Here is a 24,638-nt window from a genome sequence, read left to right as displayed (position 1 = left end):
AAAAGAACATCCTGAAAGGAAAAATTGAAATGTTTGATTTCAAAAGTATTAGACATTCCATTATTTTTAAAAATATATTTAACATTAACAATTTTTTTTTTCCTCCTTGGTAGCAGAAACTCTTTGTTTATATTAGAAATATTTTGGTCCCAAAAAAGTTACAGGTTTTTTCAAATCTTTTACAACTCAGAAAATATCTCCCAGTTATTATAGGTCTGGATACAGTAAGCGAGCACATTAAATCCAGAAAAATCCACATTTGCTCAGCTGTCAAGCACATCCACTGAACCCAAGAAAAAGATAATTTGAGGGAAAAACATCCTAGTTACTGTAAGTGGAATTTTAGTGAGGTTTTCTATTTGAAATCTTCCTTCTAAGCCTCTCTCTCTCACATCCTTGCTTTCTTTTAATTTTCTTTTTTACTACAACCAAATAAAAGTCATTATCTGGAATTGTCAAGTGGTGAAAATCCAGCCCAAAAGGTTTGCTTTCACAAAGGAGGGTTGTTTTTCAAGTGTTTACTGCACTCTTCATTCATAATGCATATTTCATTTTAAATATTTTATTTATTTCAGAATAGCTGATTTGCAGACTACTTATCTTTGAATTTAGATCTTGTAATGAAATCTTTACCAAATCAGTTTTCTTGATGAGGTACAGAGAGACATAGGACTCAACTGACACCAGAAGATTCTTCACTTCTGACCTGAGGCTGCACAATGTAAGTATTGGACAAGAGCCTCGTATGTTAAAAATCTCTCCTTCTTTGCTCTTTCTTGGTCATGGGCACACTGAGTTTGGGATTGCAGAGGCCAAAAGATGGACATGACTCATCTTGGAAAAATGGAAATAGAGCTGGCAAGAGTAGGAGTGAAGTGTGAGAGGTTCTCTGTTAGGAAAATGCTGTCAGATATTACCCATGCCCTTAGCTAGATTTTAGGAAGCCAAATTCATTAGGTGCTAAGGAATTGCAGCAGAATTATTAACACAGACATCTCATTACTAACACAGACATGCAGGGCCATTGTCCCACCCACACAGACCCACATGAAAATATCTTTAAATTACTGAAGATATTTAGCCATCATAGTTTTGTGGGAAATAAAAAATACCACAGAGAAATAATAAGTATACATTTAAATGCTGAAAAGTGTGGCTAAGTGCTCAGAAATACAATACAAATTACCCTATCTTCTATCTCCAGTATTAAGTTATGCAGCATCTCAGTACCACATAAAAGGATTTACAAGGGGAGCTGGATCCCTGTTTTAACTTCTCCCCCATGGTATTTGCAACATCCTTGTCAAATGGAGTTCAAAAGCATCAACTCAGTGGGGTATTGCACCTTTCTTCTTCAAACAGCACCAGCCCACACAGTCAGCACTCCCTCAAGATGCAGCAGAACCTGTTGATGAGTGTAGGCAATATTCCACAGGAAAGAGGGGCACTATTTTTATGGCAAAATTTGTGGGATTGGTGCTATCATGTGCTTCTCACTCCAGAAAACCAGCAATAAAAACCAAAAAAGTTGATTGAACTCAATGGATGTTTCCTACACTCAGTCCATGTAACAACTGTCAAATTAGCAATGCAATTCCCTAATAGAAAGGAAAAATCTGAATGAAAAAAGGAATTAAGACTTAGTGGAGCTGAAAAATCACAGAATACTTTGGGTTGCCATAAGAAGCTGTGGCTGCCCCGTGCCTGGAAGCGTCCAAGGCCAGGTTGCATGGGGCTCTGAGCAAGCTGGGACAGTGGAAGGTGTCCCTGCCCATGGCAGGGGTTTGGAACAAGATGATCTTTAAGATTCTTTCCAACTCATTCCACCTTTGTGGAGATTTGGAATGGCTTCCCAACTTTGTTGTGACAGTAGCCCAGCTTTTATACTCTTAAGCAAACAAGCTGACATGAATAATTTCTAGTTTCATTCCCCTATTAGATTTCCCCCAAAGGCTTGACAAGGGCTCAAGGGGGAACCAAGGGAATTGTCTTTGATTGTGAACCCCCTAAGTAGGCCAGATGTGCCCTTATCCTGTTTCTGGATATGGAAAGGTAAACACATGTTTTGCCAATAAACAAACACATATAACAATAGTTCATTAATGACTGAATATATATATATATGTAAAACTTTTGGTTGGAAGGTTCATCTAGAGGCAACTTTGGCCAGGGTCTGTTGTTTAGGCCTCAGTATTTCAGCCTGCCACAGAATTTCTGGACACGTCTCCCTGTCAGGTCTGAGGGCACTGCAAACCTTCATTTGACTGCAGTACAAACTTCTGAGTCATCAACCACCACAGAAACTGCTTCACTTCCTCTTCTTTCTCTCACACATTTGGTGTTTGGGACATGAGGCACAGAATAGCAGAACACATCCCTGGCCCTTTGAAGAAGCCTCTGCCATGACTACTGGCACCAGAGGGTGTTCCAGATCTGATGGCCCTGAGAGAATATATGCATAATAGAAAATTGTCTTTCTGTGGGAAAAATAGGATCAATCAGAACTGGTATTTATTTTATTAAAAACCACTCAACTTTTTCTTATAATTTGTTTTAAATCAGAAAAGTAATGTGTTATATTTCTATAAAGACAGGAATACTGTAATCAGAGAATCATAGAATGATTTGTGTTGGAAGAGACATAAGATCTTCTCATTTCACCTTCTCTTTTATGGGCAGGGACACCTTCCACTATCCCAGGTTGCTCAGAGCCCCATCCAACCTGACCTTGGACACTGCCAGGGTTGGAGCAGCCACAGCTTCTCTGGGCAACCTGTGCCAGGGCTTCACCACCCTCACAGGGAACAATTTCTTCCTAAAATCCAATTTAAACCCACTCTCTGTCAGTGTGAAGCCATTGCCCCTGTCCTGTGACTCCAGGCCCTTGTCAAGAGTCTCTCTCCATCTTTCCTGTGGGCTCCCTTCAGGCTCTGCAAGGTCACAATGAGGTCACCCCAAAGCCTTCTCTTCTCCAGGCTGAACAATCCCAATTCCCTCAGACTTTGCTCATGACAGAGGTTCTCCAGCTTCTCAACACTTTGTTGGTCTCATCTGGACTCTCTCCAACAGTTCATGTCCTTCCTGTGCTGGGACTCCAGGGAGAAGAGAGGTCACCCCTCAGCTTCCTTTTCTCCAAATAGGACAAACAAAGGAATCCTCAGCTGCTCCTCACAGGACATTCATTCCAACACTTCCACCACCTTTGTTCCCTTCCTCTGAGCCTCCATTCAAGGACCTTCACATCCTTAAATTCTAGAACCCTGGGCTGGTTTTGGATGGGATAGAGTTAATTTCCTTCATAGCAACTGGTATGGACTACATTTTGGACTTGTGCTGGAACAGTGTTGAGACCACAGAGATGTTTTAGTTCTTGCTGAGCAGAGATTAAACAGAGTGAGAGTCCTCTGTTTGTCATCCCACCCCACCACTGAGGGAGCTGGGGGTGCACAAGGAATTGAGGGGGGACACAGCTGACCCCAGCTGCCCAGAGGGATATTACAAAGTTGGAAAGACAAGGAATAGTTTTGTTTAGGCCGCATAATTCCGATTGCTGCCTTAAACACCTTTTGTGCTTCCCAAAACAGACTGGACCAATCCCCTTTTCTGATCCCCATTTTGCCCCTAGAATTCCCCTATAGAGAACCAGACAATGTCTGTGAGTTGCACTGAGCCCACAGTGCTCAGGACACAGCACAGCAAAGTGTTTTGTGTGTGTGTGTGGGTGAAGCTTTGGGAAATCCAGACACTTCCAATCCGGAACCACTTCCCAACACAGGTGACCTCAGGGAGGCCATGAACTTGTATTTCCTCATGTTCCTGACATAAAACCCTGTGCCATCAAAAGATGAAGTAGAAACAGACTTCTAATTAGAAGTTTCTGCATGACCAGAAGAGCTATGAACTTCCTCCTGAAGGTTTGAGAGGGGAGGGAGCTCTGAGTCGTACCCAGCCCAGAGTGTCACTGTCACAACAGCTGAGGGAGGGAAGAAGGAGAAGCGGGAACCAGAATGGCAGAAAATGTCCTTTATGCTGACCTGAACTTGCCTGAACCAACCAGACCCAGAATCCTGACAGTCCCTGATGTCCAAGGTAGGTCCAGTGCTGAGCACTGAGCTTTCTTTGCATTCTCCAGTCTCTCTTTCCCACATCTGTTGAGAGAGTTCCTTGGAGCCCCAAAGTGCCAAAAGCACAAGGGAAACGTGAGGGCCAGGGCTGGAAAACTGAAGGTGGAGTGTCCAGAGAGGGTTGTTGATATTTACAAAGGCAAGTTGTGGGAAGAACTACTTTCCTCTTGCTAAGGTGCAAGTGTGAGACAGTGTCTCTGGGGTGAGATTAAGAGTCCTTTTTATCCACTTTGGAGACCATTCCAGAGCTGAGCATCCATTGCTGCTGGCCCTGGCCTGGTGTCCCTCAGTGCAGACAGAGATTCCTGCAGCAAACTGCTCAGGATGGAGTGGCTGCTGTTTCTGGTGCTCCCAGCAGTCTCCTGCACAGCTGTTCCTGCTCCCTGAGCACAGCAGGCACTGCCTGGGGGCTTCTCCTCCTGCTCTGGCTGTACCAACTGCTTGTTGAATGCACAAGAGTGAAATGTTTCATGGACAGGTTTAGTCTGATTTAGGATCAAAGGCTTTGCAATATTCTAACCTCTGATTTCTCTTTCTTCAATGAGTTTTAAATAATTGCATATGTGTTTTTGGTTTTGCAATATCTGCATTAAAGTACATCCTATAAATTTACTGACTTCATAGAGTGTGTGTCTGTGTTTAATTTTCATTTTTCTTTCCTTTCCTTCTAACCCTGCTTTCACTCTGGCAGAAATTATTTCTTGCCATCCAGTGTTGGTCTTTTGCATACACTGTGAACACTCTGTGTCTCTTTTCAGATGGGTGGAGTTATTAACAGCCCAGGAAACAGGGTTTTTCCACCCCTTTAGCCAGATGAATGCACGGCTCAATTGACCACAATAGGTGGCACCTGATTACAAGTTCCATTTTCCTTAGAATTTAACCCATGTATTCCTATTCAGAATTTTGATTGATTTCTAGTAACATTTGGCTGTTTCTCTGCTCGTGCCTTTCAGGGAAACCCCTACCAACTCTTATAGGTGTTCACTGAAATTATGCACAAGATTTCGAGATATTTCTCCCTCTTCTGAAAAGACCTCAAAACCCTGGCTTCTGTCTTGCTCTGTACAGTGATAGAACCCAGGGGGCTCAGTCTTGGATATCACGATGACTTGGAGAGTTTTATAACATTGCAACGTCCTATTTTTGACTTTCTACCCACTTTTTATCTCCCTCTGACCTTTCTTTCCTCTCCATATGTTTTCTTTCCTGCTGGTTTGTATTTATTAGCTGCAGATGATTGATAGAATAGATTTCACTACTCTCCATGTCATCTTTTTAATTTAGATAAAATCTCAAACTCCTCCAAATTTAGCACAATCTGCAGTTTTCAGGCTTTGTTGTTTTAGTCATTCTCACCATTTCTGTCTGGATAAACAACCTTAGGACACCTTTGGCAATTTCCTCCCTTTTTGTCAAGATTGACAATGTGGGTGTGTGCCCCTGTCCCCTCTGGAATTGTCTGCCTTGAAGAGAAACCAGATCTGTTCCTGCATCTAGCAAGTGCTCCAAGGGTGAAAGTGTCATCATGGAACATGGAATCAGAATATCCTGAGCTGGAAGGAACCCACAAGGATCACCCAGTCCAACTCCTGGCCCTGCACAGATACCCCAATAATCCCAGCCTATGCATCTCTGAGAGGGTTTTCCAAAAGCTGCTTGAGCTCTGGCAGCCTTGGGGCTGTAACCATTCCCTAGGGAGCCTGTTCAGTGCCCCAGCACCCTCTAGGGGAAGAACCTTTCCCTGATATCCTACTTGACCCAGTCCTGACACAGCTCCAGCTGTTCCCTTGGGTTCTGTCCCTGGTCACCAGAGAACACAAATCACTGCCTATAATGGAGAAAAATATAATTTGTGCATAGTTATCAACAGTCACATCAACCAGTTGCTGTTCTGTGTTCAGCATTTCTCACAATTTCAGTCATTTTTATTTCATTTAAGTTGATTCTCAGCTGTCTCTGTGCTCTGTTCTTGTTCCCAGGCTCAGGTTGTACCTATGCAGAAGTGAAAGTGAAAGCCCAAGACACAAATGCTGCAGAAAACTGCAAATCATCAGGTGAGTTTTGCTGTCTGATAAAGTGATGAGAATTTAAACAAGGGCAGAGGGCCTGGTCCTGATGCCCCTAAACATGCAGTGACACAAAACCACGAGGAGGCAGGAGGGTACAATTGTCTGCTTTCCAAGGTCAGAGCGGGGGCAGCTGAGGTGTTGCATTCTGTGCCCTAAACACTTGTTGGCTTTCCTGGCAAAGACATAGAAGGATGTGATGGGCCACACCCAGACCCCCCTGAGCCCAGGCTCCAGTCCCCAGCAGCAGGAAAAGTGAACAAAGGAGATGAGGAAGCAAAGGGAGGGCATTGATTGAAGGACTCTCTTCACCTCTCCTCAAACCCATGGCAGGTTGGGATCTGTTCACTTCCCTGAGCACAGGGCTCCAGAGCCAGTGAGGAAGCACCAGGACCTTGAGCCTGGCTCCAGCCTGCAGATCTGGAAGGCCCCAGATTCCCAGTGGAAGCCTGAAAAGGGCACCTTGGAATGCAGGGGAAAGGGGCTTTTGTCCAGCTGTTCCCCTAATGTTTATGTTTCTGTCCCTCTGTAGGTAAAAGCCGTTGTTCCAGAAAACATGTTGCTACATTGGTGGTGGTAATCCTGATATTGGTCCTGGCAGTATATTTAATAATCACCTGTAAGTTTTTTTGTTATGTCATAACAGCAATTAATTTGTGTCTATGTCCCACTGACTGATGTTCAGCCCATGGCATATAAAGCCAGTAGAAACAGAAGTCTGGTTGAAGGCAAAGGACAGCAGTTTTTAGCCAAACAAGGCTGTAAGAGGAAATCTGTAAGAGAGTCGAGTGGTTTGAAAGTTTAAAATTCTAAGAGATAAAAAAGCCAAAATCGCAATGGAGAACTGACAACATTCAAATGACAAATAATTTATTATACAAATGTTTTGAAGAAACTAGTTAAGATTTGGTAATGCCTACCAGTAGTACAATTGCTAACTGTGAGAATCCCACAAGCTGATGAGGTTGTATCATGACACCAAGAAGTCCATAACACCAAAAATCTTAAAATAATTCTGAATGAAAGTTCATTTGAAGGAGACAACTAAACCACATCTTAAAGGAGCTTCCTTAAGATCATAACATATTTTGAGCTACATAAAATGATAAATTATATTTTCTGGGAAAAAATCTGACTTCCATTCGAAAAAAAAAATTTAATAGACCAAATTGGTATTTCCTTTAAATGTTTTCAAAGAACCATTTTAAAATTTCCGATGGTGTTGCTTGTTTCTTTCCATCCAAGCTGAGAAAGTTTGAGAAGTTTCCACAACCAAGTTTCACTCTCAAGTCCCAGAGTTTGCCACCTGCTCAGAGATGCTCATGGGGAAGACATGGCAAAGCCTTTGACCCTTGGAACTTAAAAAATAGGGCTGGGGGAGGCAAGTCATTCTTCTTTTTTAGAGCAAGGAGTTCTGGATTGATATCTGAAAGTACCCTGACATTTATAAATGTCAAACAGAAAAGCGTGTTGCGAATTAAAAACAAATAATGAACCAGCAGAAAATGAAAAGGTATAATTTACATTTAATGCAGCTTCAAGTCTAACATTGAAAGAGGAGTCTTTAGACTTGGACCCAGGACTGGCTTTAGTTAAAGTTTTTTGTGGGGCTCAGTACTGGCTCAGAACATCTACAGACCTGAAAAAATACACTTAAGTAACTTGAGATCTAGATCAAACTTGAGAAAGTGAAATCAAGGTAGTTTTTCTGTTCCAGAGCACACAGGTTTCACTTGGCTCGAAATCAAAAGTGTTGCATGTTGAGTTTATTCAAAGTTTTGATTTTGTGTGAATTTCCCTAGCACATTGTTATGCCAAATACACTATTATTTAGATACAACTTGTGTAAATGAACTTAAGTGTTGCCTTTTCCTCGGTGGAACCTAACCTGACAATTCTATGGTTTTTGTAGTAGACCCATGAGAAAAGAGGCAGAGTTTGCATTCTGTGTTGGGTGATGAGGGATCAGAGAGGTCCAGCAGAGCTCTGACAGTGCATGGCACTCTGCCACACATTGCAAGCAGAAACTGTGTTCTTATTTCCAGATGGTCCAACTGCAGGCAGCCAGCAGGTCTCCACAACAAACATTCCTGAAGAGGCATTAGGTAGGTAATCCACTGTCTTTCCAAAGGGAGTTTCCAGAAGCCTGTGGGATTGACTGTGCAGGGGGAAGAGAAGGGTCTGTGACTGCTCTTGTTGAGAATGGAAAGAAAAAAAGAAAAACTCTCCCATCTCAGGAATACAAACCTGATCCAGTCCACTCCAGGATGAGCTCTGGAAAGGACAATCCCTCCAGAACCACAGCACTGCAGGGAGCAGGATGGATAATGTGCCTCCTCTGCTTTTCTGTGGCCCTCCATATCCAGCCTTTGAACTCAGCGCAGTTCCCTGTGCCTGTTAAGGAGCTGATGAGCAAAGCTGGAAAAGGCTGGCTCATGTTTGCTGTGCTGCTCCCTGGCTGGCTCCTACCTGCTGATTCTGGGCTGCCATCAGCTCCAGAGGCTGTGGGGGATCCCTGGAGCTCTGCTGACAATTCTCAGCAGGAGCACACAGGCATTTCTGGGGCTGGAATTTCCTCTCTGACCTCTCTTTTCTTGTGGCATCCTTTGGTCAGTGTAAACATGGATTTTACACACCTCTTATTCCCTTCTGCAGGCTGCCCACCAGCATGGAAAAAACATGGGAGAAAATGCTACTTCTTTTTTCCACAGAGGAAACCAAAGCACTGGGATGCCTCCCGTGCAGAATGCACAGCCATGGAGTCAGACCTGGTGGTCATTGACAGCAGGGAAGAGCTGGTGAGATCCAACTGCTGGGGCAGCTGCGTGGGGGGCTGGAGCTGCCTGGCCAAGGGCTGGGCAGTGACACTTGTGCCAGCTCCTGTCCCATGTCCTTGGGCTCTGGGACCTGCTGCCAGCCATGGAGAGCCCAGGCCTGGCAGTGGGAGCAAAGCCCTGCACAGGGAGAGGCCTCCTGGGGCTTGGAGTTCTGTCCCTGGAAGCTTCAGTGCCCAGGCCTGATCCCATGGCAAGGAGCAAACTACCTGCCCAGCTGGCTGGGCTTTTACAGGGATTTAGCACACAGGCCATGGAGGTTGGACAGACACTTCTTTGTGAGAGCCATGGCTGTGACAAAACATGAAAAAGCTTTGCCACCCCATCCACAGGGAAAAGTGTCCCCAGCTATCAAGTCACCCATGTATGACTGCAATGTACAGCGGTGGTGTCCCCACAGGTGTAACATTACATTTATTATCTTCAGAAGGGGGGGTCCCAAAAGGGAGATGATCTTCACTAGAAATGGAGAGATGCCATCTCTGGAGCTGTGGGCAGAGGTGCTGTGGCTGGATGCACACGGCAGTCTCTGTGCTGGCTGTTCAGCCCTGAGCCTTCTGGGCCTCTGCTGAAGAAAATGCCATTTTCATGTGTTCCCATTGTTGGCTTCCTTTCCAGACTTACCTGCTCTCACAAACAAGATATAACTACTACTTACTTGGGCTCAGATACTCTCCAGAGGAGCAGAAGTGGAAGTGGATCAACGACGTGGAACATGACCCAGCCATGTGAGCTCCTTCCAGCAAGTCCCTGCCAGGCAGTGTCTGGGAAGAGGAAAATGCCAAAGGCAGAGCAAAGAGCAGAGAGCCCAAGGGAGATCAGGGACTGTGCTTTGGGGGAAGCTGATTGCTGGAGATGCAGGGGCTTCAGCACATGCCTGTGCCAAGGAAAGGGAGCCTTCCAGGGCCAGGGAACACAGGACTGTCCTGTAAGGGTGGCAGGAAAGGCCACAGCTGGACTTTTGCTGGGGAAGGAAGGATCTGCCTGGATGCAGATCCCTGGGGAAAGGAAGGAGACAGGAGGCAGGGACAAGAGAGAGGGTGATGTCAGCACCATTGGCTGGAGGGGACCAAAGCAGGGGAATGTTTCTGCATGGGAAAGCATTGCCCAGAAACTTTTTGTGGAGATGTGGGGTACAGCAGTGAGGAATGGGAGGGAGATTCCAGCAAGGCAGATCCTTCCTGATCCCACTGGCAGTAAAAGAGCTTAGGAAGTGCCACTCTGCCTTTCATTGCATGTCAGAAATGTAACCAAAGTTGACTTTTTCTCCTGGTCAGGTTTGATATAAATGGACATCACCGTGATTATCTCTGCACAGTGATTGGATTTCGTGAAGTACATACTGCACCTTGTGATGGATCCTCAACAACACAAAATATGTGTGAAAAAGCTGCAAGAATTTCAAAAGGGCTGCAGAAGCAGAGCTAAAATCAAGAGGTGCAGGCTGATATGTTGTGCCCAGCTTTCTGTAGGAACCATGGATGGGATGTGTCTCATTTCTCTTTAGCTGCCCAGTCTCTGCTCCCAGACTCTCCTGCAGCCTCTCTCCAGCCTCGGGGCTGAGCTCAGCCCACACTTTCCCTGATGCTGTCTGAGCCTGGATGGATCCCCTCTGGAAGAGCTGGCACTGGCACACAGGAGGACTCTGGCACTGTCTCATGCCAGAGGTGACACTTCCAGGCAGGCACTGCCAGGGGAGAGGAGTCCAGCCTGGGCACAGGGAGGTGATCCCAAACTGATCCTGACTCTGCAAGGCACATCCATCCACAGCCCTGTGTTCCCAGCCCTGCCTGGGCACAAGGAGACCCTTCCCCAGCTGGCCACAGCCTGGCCTTGCCTGCAGCCACAAGGCAAGGGCAGCACAGATTTCTGGCTGGGATCCTGTGGGGAACTGCAACCCCACTCCTTGCCAGTCTCATGGTCAAGATAGCACAAAATCAGGTGTGGTTGTGGATAAATCTTCCCCTGTCCCCAACTGCTCCAAGAGCACTCAGGATCCCAGAGCCTGGGAGGGGAGGGAGAATCAGCCCAAGGGAAAGGGATCCTACAGCAGCACAGCTCTGGGCATAAAATCAGCCCCAGTCCTGTGTGGGGAAGGGAAGGAATGTCAGATTTATGATCTGCTGGGGAAGGGCACAGAACGGAGACCAGCAGAGAGCAGCAAGACCTGAAGAACAGAGTCCCAAGAGAAGCTGAGCTGGACAGAAAACAGAACAATGAAACCCTCAGTGACCTGTGAAGGAGCTGGTGAGAGGCACAAGAGTGACCGACAGGGAATGGAAACACGATGCCCTTCCCTCTTTTCCTTGGAGGTTGGTCACAGGACAGGGCAGCTGTATGGATGTGCTCTGGGTGTCCCCAGAGATGTGCTCTGGGTGTCCCCAGAGAGCTCCACTCAGTGGCTTGGGCTGACTGCTGGGCCCCTGTAGAGTTCCTCTCCTTTCCCTTACATGGATTAAAGCTTTTCTTTTCAAAACACAAAGCGGTGTTTGTGTTTGGGTGGGTGAATCTTTGGGAACTCCAGACACTTCCAATCCAGAACCACTTCCCAACACAGGTGACCTCAGGGAGGCCATGAACTTGTTTTTCCTCATGTTCCTGACATAAAACCCTGTGCCATCAAAAAAATAAGTAGAAATGGACTTCTTGTCTCATTAGAAGTTGATGCATGACCGGAAGAGCTAGGAACTTCCTGCTGAAGGTTTGAGAGGAGAGGGAGCTCTGAGTTGTGCCCAGCCCAGAGTGTCACTGTCACAACAGCCGAAGGAGGAGAGAACAGAGTGGAACAAGAATGGCAGAAAATGTCATTAACTCTGACCTGAACTTGCCTGAACCAATCAGACCCAGAATTCTGACAGTCCCTGATGTCCAAGGTAGGTCCAGTGCTGGGCACTGAGCTTTCTTTGCATTCTCCAGTCTCTCTTTCCCACATCTGTTGAGAGAGTTCCTTGGAGCCCCAAAGTGCCAAAAGCACAAGGGAAACGTGAGGGCCAGGGCTGGAAAACTGCAGGTGTAGTGTCCAGAGAGGGTTGTTGATATTTACAAAGGCAAGTTGTTGGAAGATCTACTTTTCTCTTGCTAAGGTGCCAGTGTGAGGCAGTGTCTCTGGGGTGAGATTAAGAGTCCTTTTTATCCACTTTGGAGACCACTCCAGAGCTGAGCATCCATTGCTGCTGGCCCTGGCCTGGTGTCCCTCAGTGCAGACAGAGATTCCTGCAGCAAACTGCTCAGGATGGAGTGGCTGCTCTTGCTGGTGCTCCCAGCAGTCTCCTGCACAGCTGTTCCTGCTCCCTGAGCACAGCAGGCACTGCCTGGGGGCTTCTCCTCCTGCTCTGGCTGTACCAACTGCTTGTTGAATGCACAAGTGTGAAATGTTTCATGGACAGGTTTGGTCTGATTTAGGATCAAAGGCTTTGCAAAATTCTAACCTCTGATTTTTCTTTCCTTAATGAGTTTAAAATTGTTGCAGAAATGTTGGCACTGTTTTTGCAATATCTGCCATAAAAGTACATCTTAAAAATTTACAGAATTCAAGTGATGTATATCTGTATTTAATTTTCCTTTCCTTTCTTTCCAACCTGGTTTTCACTGTGGCAGAAATTATTTCTTGCCATCCAATATTTGTCTTTTGCAGAAAGTGTGAAACCTCTGCATGTCTTTTCAGAGGGATGGAGTTATTCATACCCCAGGAAATGAGGTTTTACCGCCTCTTTTGACAGATGCATTCACCTCTAACTTGACAGGAAACCACAATTGATCTCTCCCGATTAAAAGGTTCACTTTCATCATAATTTCAAGTCTTTATACAGTTTCAATAACATTTTAATATTTCTCTTCTTGTAGGAAAACTCCTACCAACTCTTCTTGTTTTGTGCAAAAAATTCCCAGATATTGATCATTAGCTTTGAGAAAAGAGCTGGTTTCCTGCCTGCATCCAATTCTTTCTGAGTAGCTATTTTTGGTTCCTCGTCACTGAGCCCCATCTCCTCCAGGCAGCTCCCTCTGTCACCCACCCACCCTCTGTCTGACGTTCTGCAACCCAGGGCTTGGAGGACTCTCCTGCTTTTCCCCTCTCCTCAAACCCATGGCAGGTTGGGATCTGTTCACTTCCCTGAGCCAGTGGGGAAGCACCAGGACATTGATTCTGCCTCCAGCCTGCCAACCTGGAATGCTCCAGAGTCCCAGTGGGAGCCTGAAAAGCAGCTTGGAATGCAGAGGAAAGGGGCTCTGTCCAGCTGCTCCCCACACCTTTATGTCTCTGCCCCTCTATAGGTAAAAGCCATTGTTCCAGAACACGAGCTGCTGCTCTGGTTGCTGTCCTGGCTGTGATCACCCTCCTGGTGGTCATAGCCCTGTATCTGACACTCAGCACGGGTAAGTCCTGCTAGAAATGTAACACTGGCAAGTCAGTGGTGTCTCTCTGCCACTGACTGATGTCCAGGCCATGATATCTGTTGTGATTTGAGAGGAAGTGAGTTTTTTAGGATGCTGTGATCAAACCAATAGGTGCTCAGATTTGAATACTGGCATCTGGTGTGGCTACTGAGGACAAGGATACGCCCCTGAGAACACAGTGGGGTTAAAAGCTGAGAACGCCCGGGGGAAAGCTCTCTTGGTTTCCATCTATGAAAGGATTCAGACCTTCCCCTGCCCACTCTGAGCTGGGTGGGGGAGGCACAGCCACGAGGCCAGAGTGAGGTAGGCCGGGCCTTGGACAGAGAAGGGAGGTGAAGGCCCCTGAAGGATGGAAGGGTGGAAGAACCCTGAGAGACATTGGGCAGCTCGCCACCCCCCCGAGAGAGAGAGAGAGAGAGAGAGAGAGAGACAGAGACAGAGAGAGAGAGAGAGAGAGAGAGCGAGCTAGTGTCTATGCCTGTGCCACCTTGAAATTTGATAGCACGGCCGAGAAGGAGACGGTGAGGGGGTGGGGGGGGGGGGGGGATGGTGCAGCGAGAAGGTGCCCGGCAGGACAGCGTGGGAGTTCTGGACAGGCAGAGCCTGAGACTTTTAACCCTTTTCTTGGATGCTGGAAACCTTGCAAATGCTGATTCCTCCTGGAGTTGAATGAAAAGAGAGATAGAGATGAAATAAGAGGAAATGGGCCACGAGAGGAGTTGAGAAGAATCCTAGGTGGGAGGAGATGATAGAGTGGCCTTTGGCTGAACTTTTCTTGTATAGCCATAGACAGAACCATTTTTCCTGTGACACAGAGACTGCATTTAGTGGGGAGGCAATGGCTTGGAGCCAAGACAGTGCAGTGATGTTATGTGAAGGAGTGCATGGACGGAGATGACATGTGAGGAGGGCGGTGGTGGTGGCCTCCTTCATCAGAGAAAAGAAGAAGAAGATGATCTCTGTTCTCGAGACCCCTCGGCCCCAGGGGGTGAAATCTGGGGGGAGGACAGGTGTCCCAAAAGTGAGAGACTGTGCTTTTTTTGGAACTGGGCAAAGCATCCTTAAAAGGGGGACCCTAAAAGCAGCTCTGGTCCATGGGCAGTGGTGAGAGCACTGGGCATGGAAGGAAGATGTCACTATGGCAAATGATCTCCGGGCGGTGCCATGTGTGACACGGAAACACAAGAGGTTTCAACTGTGTTTCCAGGGGAAGCCTATGGTACAAGAGGGACTCCTCCCTCCTTGATGAACTGAGAATTGATAATTTAAACAGTAGTGATGGACTGAGAGTTGATAATCTGAAGGGTGGATGTATTGGAAATTTTGTGGGGGGGAGGACGAATGTTTTTGGAAGGTTTTCATTCTGAGTTCCGTGTGTTTCTCTTTATATATAGTTGTAGGGTAATAAAGTTCTTCCCCTTTTATTCCTATGCTGGAGCCTGCTTTGCTGTATTTCTGATCACATCTCACAGCAGACACCAGGGTCAAACCATGACAACATCCAAAGCCAGGAGGAATGGAAGTCTGGTGGGAAGGCAAAGGACAGCAGTTTCAGCCAACCATGGCTGTGAGAGGAAATGCCAGGTGGTTTGGAAGTTTTAAAATCCAAGAGATAAAAAGCCAAAACCCAAGAACTGACAAGGTTCAAACACTGCAGAATTCATGACTGAAATATTTGGAAGAACCAAGTCAAGATCAGATCATGCCTATGCTTGATCTGATTGTAATCCTTGAGAATATTTGGAGATGATGATATTGCATCATGGCACCCCAGTGTGACACCAAAAGTCTTAAATTGATAAGGAATAAAATTTCCCATGAAAGAGACAGCAAAGTTACACCTTCAAGGAATTTTTGTCTCCTACTGAAATAAAAGCCTTGTGCTCAGTGTTTGCATAGATATCATTTTGCCCATAACAGTCTCTGAGCTACCTAGAAAGACACATTAATTCCATAGAAAGAAAACGTTCTCATCTCCATGAAAAATTAATCCATATTAGAGCCATAGGGAAATTCCTTTAGAAGTTTTCAGTGAATGAGTTTTAAGTGTCAAATATTTTTCCTTGTCTCTTTTCATATTTTGAGAATTGAGTAAGTCTGAAAGGTTTCCACAACCAATCACACTCAAGTCCTAGAGTCTCCCAGCAACTCAAAGCTACCCATGGTGAAAAAAATGCCAAAATCTTTAACGTGTTTGGTGTAAAGCATAGGCTTGGGTGGGGTAATTCCTTTTTGTTTTCAAGACAAAGAGTAGAGGGCACATACCTGATGGTGCTCTGATGTGCATAAAATGTGCAATACCAGAGCAAGGACAAATTAAAAAAGTAATAAACCAAAACTACATAAGGAGGTGAAATTAGCTGCATTTAACAGAGCATAAAATCTGGACTTGATGTTATTTGTCTCTCATTGCTGGGGTTCCATGGGTGCTGTGCCTCCACCTCTGCTCTGGGAAGGGCTGGAGCAGTTCTGGGGCAGTTCTGGAGTTTGGCCCTTTGGATGGAACACCTTGGTTTGTGCTGCAGCTTTGAGGGAGGTTTGCCATGAATGAGCAAAGAGGTAGAGTTGGCATTTTGTGTTGGCTGACGGGGGAGCCAAAGAGTCCAGCAGGGCTCTGACAGTGCCTGGCACAGTGGTCATTCCTTGCAAGTAACAATTGTATTCTCATTTCTGGATGGTCCAACAGCAGGCAGCCAGCAGGACTCAACAGCACTGACCTCCAGCAGCCAAAAGGTTTCAACACCATTGTCCCCCACCAGCCAGGAGGACTCAACACCATTGTTCCCCACCAGCCAAGAGGACTCAACAGCATTGACCTCCAGCAGCCAAGAGGACTCAACAGAATTGACCTCCAGCAGCTGGAATGTCTCAACACCATTGTCCCTCAGCAGCCAAGGCAACTCAACAGCACTGACCTCCAGCAGCCAAGAGAACTCAACACCATTGTCCCCCACCAGCCGAAAGAACTCAACAGCACTGACCTCCAGCAGCGAAAATGTCTCAACACCATTGTCCTCCACTAGCCAAGAGGACTCAACAAAGTTCCCTCCCAGCCATGAGGAGGCACCAGGTAAGCAATCCTCTGTCTTTCCAAAGGGAGTTGCCGAAAGCCTGTTGGATTGATGGTGAAGGGGAATACAAAGGAACTCTGACAGGATTTTGTTCAGAATGAAAACAAAAAACAAAGTACAATGAAGCACTGACATCAATTCCATAAGCCAGCAGAATGTGCTAAAATGATAGAAAATCTTCTCTCTGTGTGGAGACAGAAAAAAGGGGCTGAATGCTGGATAGCAGGATGGTTTTGAGTATTGCAGAAATATGGAACATCCTATGTCTCATTTTGTACCCACATCATTAAACTATACACTTGTCCATGTGCATCCTTTCCTGCTAGCTTGTATTTATCACATAACTCTGTCACACCACCACATTTAGCATGATCTGCAGTTTTCAGGCTTCCACATTTTTGAACCATTCTCCCCATTTGTGTATGGATGTGAACTGAATGAGACACTCAGAGACCAGCAGTGAAAAGTGAACAAGAGGAGATGAGGAAGAAGAAAAAGGGCATTGAAGATACTTTGCTGTCACAGTTTCACAAGCAAAACTCTCACATTTCCCTCAGGGACCTCCTGGGCCTTCACTCAGGGAATTCCTAATGCCAGAAGCTGTAGAGTCACCATCCCAGAGGTATTCAAACCTACCTGTGCTTGGTCCTGGAAATCCTGCTCTGGCCAACACCTGAGCAGGGGAGCTGGGCTCAGGGATGTGAAAAGGTCAATTCAATCCTAAATCACTGTGCTGGTGTGTGCTCAGGACAGCAGAGCTGATGTTCCCAGAGATCCTCTAGAACATTCTTTTTTATTTCCTATTGTGAATTCACATCATATCTGTTACCTCTCAGATCTGTTACCTCTAAGGTGGAAAGAGAGCTCTAAGAGTGTGGTTAAAACACAGCATTAGCACTATCTTACAGCAGGTATCCCTTGGGATTTGGTAGTACATCCATGTTGTATTTAGGCCATACATTTTACAGTCCTTGTGGCTCCTCACAAAGAACTGCCTTGAACTGAAAGATCTGCCCAGTTCTTACTCAGTCCTGACACAAGGGATTAATTCATCTTCTCTGCCATGATCATCTGTGCTGAATGTTTCCTGCAGAGCCAACCATCCTGCCTGGATCCCATTGTCTCTGAGCAGCTCTTTTTAGCTCCTCTTTACTGAGCCCCTTCTCCTCCAGGCAGCTCCCTCTGTCACCCACCCACCCTCTGTGTGTCCTTCTGCAATCCAGGCCTTGGAGGACTCTCCTGCTTTTCCCCTCTCCTCAAACCCATGGCAGGTTGGGATCTGTTCAGTTCCCTGAGCACAGGGCTCCAGAGCCAGTGGGGAAACACCAGGACTTTGAGCCTGGCTCCAGCCTGCCAACCAGGAATGCTCCAGAGTCCCAGTGGAAGCCTGAAAAGGCATCTTGGAATGCAGGGGAAAGGGGTTTTTTCCAGCTGTTCCCATAGTTTTTACTTTTTTCTGTCTCTCTCTAGGAAGAAGTTGTTGTTCCACAACACGAGTTGCTGTTCTGGTCACTGAGATAATCGTGCTCCTGCTCATTGTTGCGTGTCAGATACTCCCATGTAAGTGCTATAAATGGAATAACAGCAATTAATTTGTGTCTCTCTGCCACTGACTGAGGTCCAGGCCATGACATCCAAGGCCAGGAGGAACAGAAGTTTGGTTTGGAGGTAAAGGACACCAGTTTTTGGCCAAGCATGGTTGTAGGAGGAAATGTGCAAGAGAATTGAGTGGTCTGAGAGTTTGAAATTGCAGCAGAAAAAAGAGAGAGAACCCAATTGAAAACTGACAATGTTCAGACATTGAAGAATTATACAAATGCTTTGAGGAAACAAAAGCGATAAAGCCTGTTCATCATTTAATTATGATATGTGAGAATATTTCAAGGTGAAGATAACTTTGAAGATGTGACACCAAAAATATTAAATGAATTAATAATAATAAGCTCACTTGAGGAAGACAGCAAAGTACAAAGTAAAATCTTAAAGGCAGTTGTTTTCACCCTATTGAAATAAAATTATTTTTCTCATTTTCTATATGCATACCCAATTTATAAATACACATTTTATTTTAGAGAAAGAAAACATCATCATCTCCATCCAGAAATAAAAAATCAGGGCCATGAGGTTCTTCCATTGAAAGGTTTCAAGGAATAATGGTTTTGCTCATTACTTTCCATCTTTGATAGTTGAGCAAACTTGAGACACTTCCTCAATCAATCACAGATTCTTACTAAATCATGCAAATTAAGATTAAGAACTCATTTACACCAAGGGCCTGACACAAAAAACTCTGCATAAAGCACTTCTGATACCAAATTACACAAAGAATCTTGAGAGACCAAGAAAATGTTCCCAGTGCAGCTTCACTGGGAGAGAATAGCAGCCAATTCCCTTGGATCTGGGAGACAGGTTTGGAGCATGGGAAAGCATATTTGTTATTGAATTAATATTTGTAAGCCTGAAATGTTTCATTTCTGCAAAGCTCAGTATAATTACTGCCATTAAATTTCATCAGACAGCATGAAAATGCAAAGTGTTGGCATCAGGGATCCCAGATCCCCTCTAGGTCACAGGGCAGTGCTCTTTAAATACAATCCACCACTGATGGATGGAGCCTCTTACATCCAGACAAAATTCTGACTGCCAGAGTCTCCTCACTAACACAGTTTGGCATTTCTCCAGGAAATTCAGTCTTCCCAAGTCATTGTTCCTTGGGATGGTGCCTGCTCTCCTGGGCCTGGCTGAAACCCTGCCTGCCCATGGCAAGTGGGGAATGAATTCCCTGCTTTGCTTTGCTTGAAGCCATGGCTGATCTTCTTCTATAAAACCACCTTTTATCCCAGCCCAGGAGTTTTGCCCCTTTCACCCTGGCCCATCTCCCCTCTCCTCTCTGCCATGGAGGGGGTAGGGAGCCAGTGGCTCCTTGGGGAATTTTGCCAGCTGGTGTCCAATGGCAACAGGCCCAGAGCTGCCCCTGGGGCTCCAGGACATGCCCCCCAAGGCTGAGCACAGTAGGATGATCCCCTCTGCCAGGGGCTGCTGAGGCTGTGTTGGATGTCCCCAGGACAGGCTTTGCCCTCAGGGCTGCCAGGGCACTGCTGGCTCCCCTGGGTCTGGTGCAGAGCAGCACATCAGCCTGGGCACAGGAATGCTCCTGGCAGCTTCCATCTGCCCTGGGCACCAAAGCCAAACCAATCTGGCATCTGCAATGGGGAATTGCTGCTGAAAGAGAGGATGTGTCCTCCCACAGGTACTGCCAGCACCATGGCCACACAGCTGCCCCCTCCTGCTCTAGGAAAGCGTTCATTCTGCAGGAATGACAAACTGGGAAGCCAAGGGCTTGTCTTATTTACGCTGAACTATTCCGGCTGAAATTTTTGCATATTAAGCACCTTCTGCACTTCCTGAAACAGGCTGGACCAATCTCCCTTTCTGAATGTTGACTCTCCTGCTTTTCCCCTCTCCTCAAACCCATGGCAGGTTGGGATCTGTTCAGGTCCCTGAACACAGGGCTCCAGAGCCAGTGGGGAAGCACCAGGACATTGAGCCTGGCTCCAGCCTGCAGATCTGGAAGGCTCCAGAGTCCCAGTGGGGGCCTAAAAAGCATCTTGGAATGCAGAGGAAAGGGGCTTTTATCCAGCTGTTTCCCTGACCTTTATGTTTCTGTCCCTCTGCAGGCAAAAGCCATTGCTCCAGAACACAAGTTGCTGTCCTGGTTGTTGTCCTGGTTCCCATTGCACTGGCCCTAACCCTGTCTTGGACACTCCCATGTAAGTCTTGCTCAAAATGTAACACTGGCAATTAATTTGTGTCTCTCTTCCACTGACTGATGTCCAGGCCTTGCCATCCAAAGCCAGGAGGAATGGAAGTGTGGCATGAAGACCAAGGATAGCAGTTTTTAGCCACCCATGGCTGTAGGAGGAAATCTGCCATAAAGCCAAGGGGCTCGAATGTTCAAAATTCCAAAAGAAAAAAGCTGTGAAAAAAGGGAAAACAACAATGTTCCAACACTGAGGAATTTATGATAAATATGTTTTGAAGAAACCAGGGAAGATCAAATAATGCCTATTGGTCCTATGATTGCAATCCTTGAGAATATTTCAAAGTGATGATGTTGCTTTACTACACAGGGATGTGACACCAAAAATCTTACAATACTTATGAATTAAATCCCATTTCAAAGAACCATCTAAGTCAGAACCTAAAGGAATTTATTTGCAGCTTATTTCAATGAAAACCTTGTGCTCTGTCTCTGCATTGAGTTCAGAACCATTTTTAACTTACATCAACTGATAAATTATATCTGTTAGAAAAAAGTATTCTTATCACCACAAAAAAAAAAAAAATAGATGCATTTGATACTTCCTCTGAATGTTTTCAAGGTATCATTTTAAATTTCAGATGTCATTTCTTCTTTCCATCCCTTGGTAGCTGAGAAAGCTTGAGAAGTTTCCACAACCAATAACTCTCAAGTCCCAGAGTTTGCCACTTGCTCAGAGATGCACATGGGGAAGACATGGCAAAGCCTTTGATCCTTGGAACTTAAAAAAACAGGGCTGGCAGAGAAAAGTCTTTCTTCTTTTTCAGGGCAAAGAGCTCAGGATTGATATCTGAGAATGCTCTGAAATTAATAAATGTTAAACATCAGAGGATGGCAAACATTGAAACAAATTCTAAATTAGCACAAAATAACAAATCAATTAGCATTTAATGCAGCTTTAACACTGAAAGAGGAGTCATTAGACTTGGATCCAGGTCTCTCTTTAGTTATAGGTCCTTTGTGGGTTCAGTACTCCCTTGGTGAGCTGAAATATCTATACACTAAGAAACCTGACATCTAGATGGAACTCAAGAACCTAAATTGTTATTAAGATACAATTTAAGATACACATTTACATTGTGTAAATGAACTAAGTGTTACCTTTTACTCAGTGGAACCTGACCTGGCCATGTTATGATTTCTGTAGCTGGCCCATGAGCAAAGAGGCAGAGTTTGCATTCTGTGTTGGGTGATGGAGGTCAGAGAGGTCCAGCAGAGCTCTGACAGTGCATGGCACAGTGGTCACTCCTTGCAAGCAGAAACTGTGTTCCTATTTCCAGATGGTCCAACAGCAGGCAGCCAAAATGGCTCAGCAACATTGTCCTCCACCAAGCAAGAGGAACCAACAACAGCCTCCCACATACCTGAAGAGGCATTAGGTAGGTAATCCTCTGTTTTTCCAAAGGGAGTTGCCAGAAGTCTGTTGGATGGATGGTTAAGGGAGACAGAAAAGGAACTGTGTCAGAGTTTTGTTCAGAAGGAAAACCATCAAGCCCTCTGCCATGTCAGGAGTACAAACCTCACCCTGGGACACTCCCAGGATGAGCTCTGGAGCCCATGGAGGGTTTGCATTTGCACCTCCTTTGGATGCAGTGCAGGCTCAGCTCTGCATTCCTGTTCCCCAGGGAAGAGCTGATGCCTCTGTGCTGCCAGGGCAGAGCAGTCTGAGGCAGGGAAGGCTCAGGAGGAAGAATCCCTCTGGTACCCAGCCCTGCAGGGAGCAGGATAGACAATGTGCCTGTGCTGCTTTCCCAAGGCCCCTCCTGGGAAGGGGGAAATGTCAAAGGCAGAGCAAAGAGCAGAGAGCCCAAGGGAGATCAGGGACTGTGCTTTGGGGGAAGCTGATTGCTGGAGATGCAGGGGCTTCAGCACATGCCTGTGCCAAGGAAAGGGAGCCTTCCAGGGCCAGGGAACACAGGACTGTCCTGTAAGGATGGCAGGAGAGGCCACAGCTGGAGTTGTGCTGGGGAAGGAAGGATCTGGCTGGATGCACCTCCCTGGGGAATGGAAGGAGACAGGAGGCAGGGACAAGAGAGAGGGTGATGTCAGCACCATTGGCTAGGGGGACCGAAGCAGGGGAATGTTTCTGCATGGGAAAGCAATAGCCCAGAAACTTTTTTGGAGATGTGGGGAACAGCAGTGAGGAATGGGAGGGAGATTCCAGCAAGGCAGTTCCTGGTCCCAGTGACAGTAACACAGCTTAGCAGCCAGGCCAGGTGCCACTCTGCCTTTCAATGCATGTCAGAAATTTGACTTTTTTTCTCTATTCAGGTTCATTATAATGGGACCGTACCAAGACTATCTCTGCACAGTGATTGGATTTCGTGAAGTACATACTGCACCTTGTGGTGGAACCACAGCAACACAAAATATGTGTGAAAAAGCTGCAATAATTTCAAAAAGGCATCAGAAGCAGAGCTAAAACCAAGAAGTGCAGGCTGATATGTTGTGCCCAGCTTCCTGTAGGAACCATGGATGGGATGTGTCTCATTTCTCTTTAGCTGCCCAGTCTCTGCTCCCAGACTCTCCTGCAGCCTCTCTCCAGCCTCGGGGCTGAGCTCAGCCCACCCTTTCCCTGATGCTGTCTGAGCCTGGATGGATCCCCTCTGGAAGAGCTGGCACTGGCACACAGGAGGACTCTGGCACTGTCTCATGCCAGAGGTGACACTTCCAGGCAGGCACTGCCAGGGGAGAGGAGTCCAGCCTGGGCACAGGGGTGATCCCAAACCGATCCTGACTCTGCAAGGCACATCCATCCACAGCCCTGTGTTCCCAGCCCTGCCTGGGCACAAGGAGACCCTTCCCCAGCTGGCCACAGCCTGGCCTTGCCTGCAGCCACAAGGGAAGGGCAGCACAGATTTCTGGCTGGGATCCTGTAGGGAAGGGCAATGCCACTCCTTGCCAGTCTCATGGTCAAGATAGCACAAAATCAGGTGTGGGTGTGGATAAAGCTTCCCCTGTCCCAGACTGTTCCAAAAGCACACAGGATCCCAGAGCTTGTGACGGAAATTGGAATCAGGCCAAGGGAAAGGGATCCTACAGCAGCACAGCTCTGGGCATAAAATCATCCCCAGTCCTGTGTGGGGAAGGGAAGGAATGTCAGATTTAGGATCTGCTGGGGAAGGGCACAGAACGGAGACCAGCAGAGAGCAACAAGGCCTGAAGAACAGAGTTTCACTTGAACCTGAACTGAACAGAAAATGGAACAATGAAATGCACAGTGGCCTGTGAAGGGCTGGTGAGAAGCCACAGGGAATGGCATTACCATGCTCTGTCCTCTTTTCCTTTGAGATTGGTCACAGGAGGAAATGATGCCTGAAGGCTTTTCCTGCTCAGAAATGTTCAAGCCAACATCAGAAACAGGTGGTAGAAGGAAAACAGCTGTGATCAGGAAAGAGGCAATCTCACCAAAGCTCTGCCCATGTTCTTCTGTGGCTCTTGGGACCCTGGGCCTTGTGTGACTCCAGGAATATTTCTTCCTGCTGTGTCCTTTAGGCAGAATCATTCCTCCTTTATTGGTGCCTTTCATGGCTCTCTCTTTAAGCTGCATGGTGGAGAAAGCTCTGTGAAGTCTGTGAAGAAGTGAGACTCATAGCCTGGTTTACCACTGGAAAAAAATTGTTCAATCAAAAAATCTACACACCGCATGCTGTGGCCATTGGAAGGAAAAATGGAATCCTACAGCAAAAACTGTCTCTTTCTAAAGTGAAAGCACATTTTCACGCCCCTCACACCAGCCATCCTCCTCACTGTCTGCTTGCATCAAGATCCTTTGGAAATGTACTTGCAGTTCTTTCCCTGACTTTCCACCCGCAAAGGACAGAGTATGAACATGGAGCTGTAGCAGAACAATCCCAGTGTCAGACCCCCAGGATCTGTACTGTTACTCCAGAAGGAAACTGAGCTGGAGGGGCTCTTTCCTTTGCACTCATTTCACTGGAGAGGGTGGGAGAGCAATCTATGTTGTGTTACAGATTTCTGTCTTCTATTTTCATATTCCAGCTGCTGTGGTCCCTTGGATCAAGGGGGCTCTCCTGAAGGCAGGGCCAGGGAAAAGCCTCTTCCCTGGGAGCCACTGGCCCTCAGCTGGAGCCTTCAGCAGGCAGCACAGCCAGCAGCTTATGCACCAGAGGGATGGGAAGGGGAAGCCACCCTGGGGCCACTGTGGAACTGCACAAACCCCATCAAACCCAGAAAGCCACAGGAAGTCTCAGGACTCGGGAGCAGCTACAGCTTGCAAGGAAATTCATACCAAGGGCAGAAGTTTGACTGAAAGTGCTTTGTTTCCTTTGCCTCTGTCTTGTTCTTGTTCACAATTCTCTGAT

At 46.5% G+C, this 24,638-nt stretch overlaps 2 protein-coding genes across 2 annotated transcripts; both read left to right on the top strand.

The window, feature by feature from the left end:
• Positions 1–3,878: 3,878 nt before the first annotated feature.
• Positions 3,879–11,874, top strand: LOC103819694 (C-type lectin domain family 5 member A-like). Its single transcript, XM_009094234.4, has 7 exons — positions 3,879–4,089; positions 6,107–6,181; positions 6,726–6,812; positions 8,239–8,298; positions 8,849–8,991; positions 9,646–9,755; positions 10,305–11,874. Exons 1-7 carry the CDS (start codon positions 4,008–4,010, stop codon positions 10,453–10,455), a joined length of 708 nt encoding a protein of 235 aa, XP_009092482.2. The 5' UTR covers positions 3,879–4,007; the 3' UTR covers positions 10,456–11,874.
• LOC108964029 (mucin-17-like) lies at positions 11,819–24,638 on the top strand. The gene is made up of 7 exons (XM_050969923.1): positions 11,819–11,900; positions 13,231–13,401; positions 16,109–16,492; positions 17,964–18,053; positions 20,171–20,263; positions 21,594–21,692; positions 22,585–24,638. The coding sequence occupies exons 1-7, from the start codon at positions 11,819–11,821 to the stop codon at positions 22,593–22,595; spliced, it is 930 nt and encodes a 309-aa protein (XP_050825880.1). The 3' UTR covers positions 22,596–24,638.

This window comes from Serinus canaria, chromosome 1A (assembly GCF_022539315.1).
Source record: "Serinus canaria isolate serCan28SL12 chromosome 1A, serCan2020, whole genome shotgun sequence".
NCBI lineage: Eukaryota > Metazoa > Chordata > Aves > Passeriformes > Fringillidae > Serinus > Serinus canaria.
Note: the sequence above shows the minus strand (reverse complement) of the source record. Positions and strands in the feature narration are given on the sequence as shown.

Excerpts from the sequence above, each read along its gene's own strand:
- LOC103819694 (XM_009094234.4), top strand. The coding sequence starts at position 4,008 with ATGGCAGAAAATGTCCTTTATGCTGACCTGAACTTGCCTGAACCAACC. Across the intron at positions 4,090-6,106 it reads GACAGTCCCTGATGTCCAAG|GCTCAGGTTGTACCTATGCA; the intron begins GTAGGTCCAGTG and ends TCTTGTTCCCAG. Across the intron at positions 9,756-10,304 it reads GTGGAACATGACCCAGCCAT|GTTTGATATAAATGGACATC; the intron begins GTGAGCTCCTTC and ends TCTCCTGGTCAG.
- LOC108964029 (XM_050969923.1), top strand. The coding sequence starts at position 11,819 with ATGGCAGAAAATGTCATTAACTCTGACCTGAACTTGCCTGAACCAATC. Across the intron at positions 11,901-13,230 it reads GACAGTCCCTGATGTCCAAG|CTTGGAATGCAGAGGAAAGG; the intron begins GTAGGTCCAGTG and ends CCTGAAAAGCAG. Across the intron at positions 18,054-20,170 it reads TGCGTGTCAGATACTCCCAT|GCAAAAGCCATTGCTCCAGA; the intron begins GTAAGTGCTATA and ends GTCCCTCTGCAG.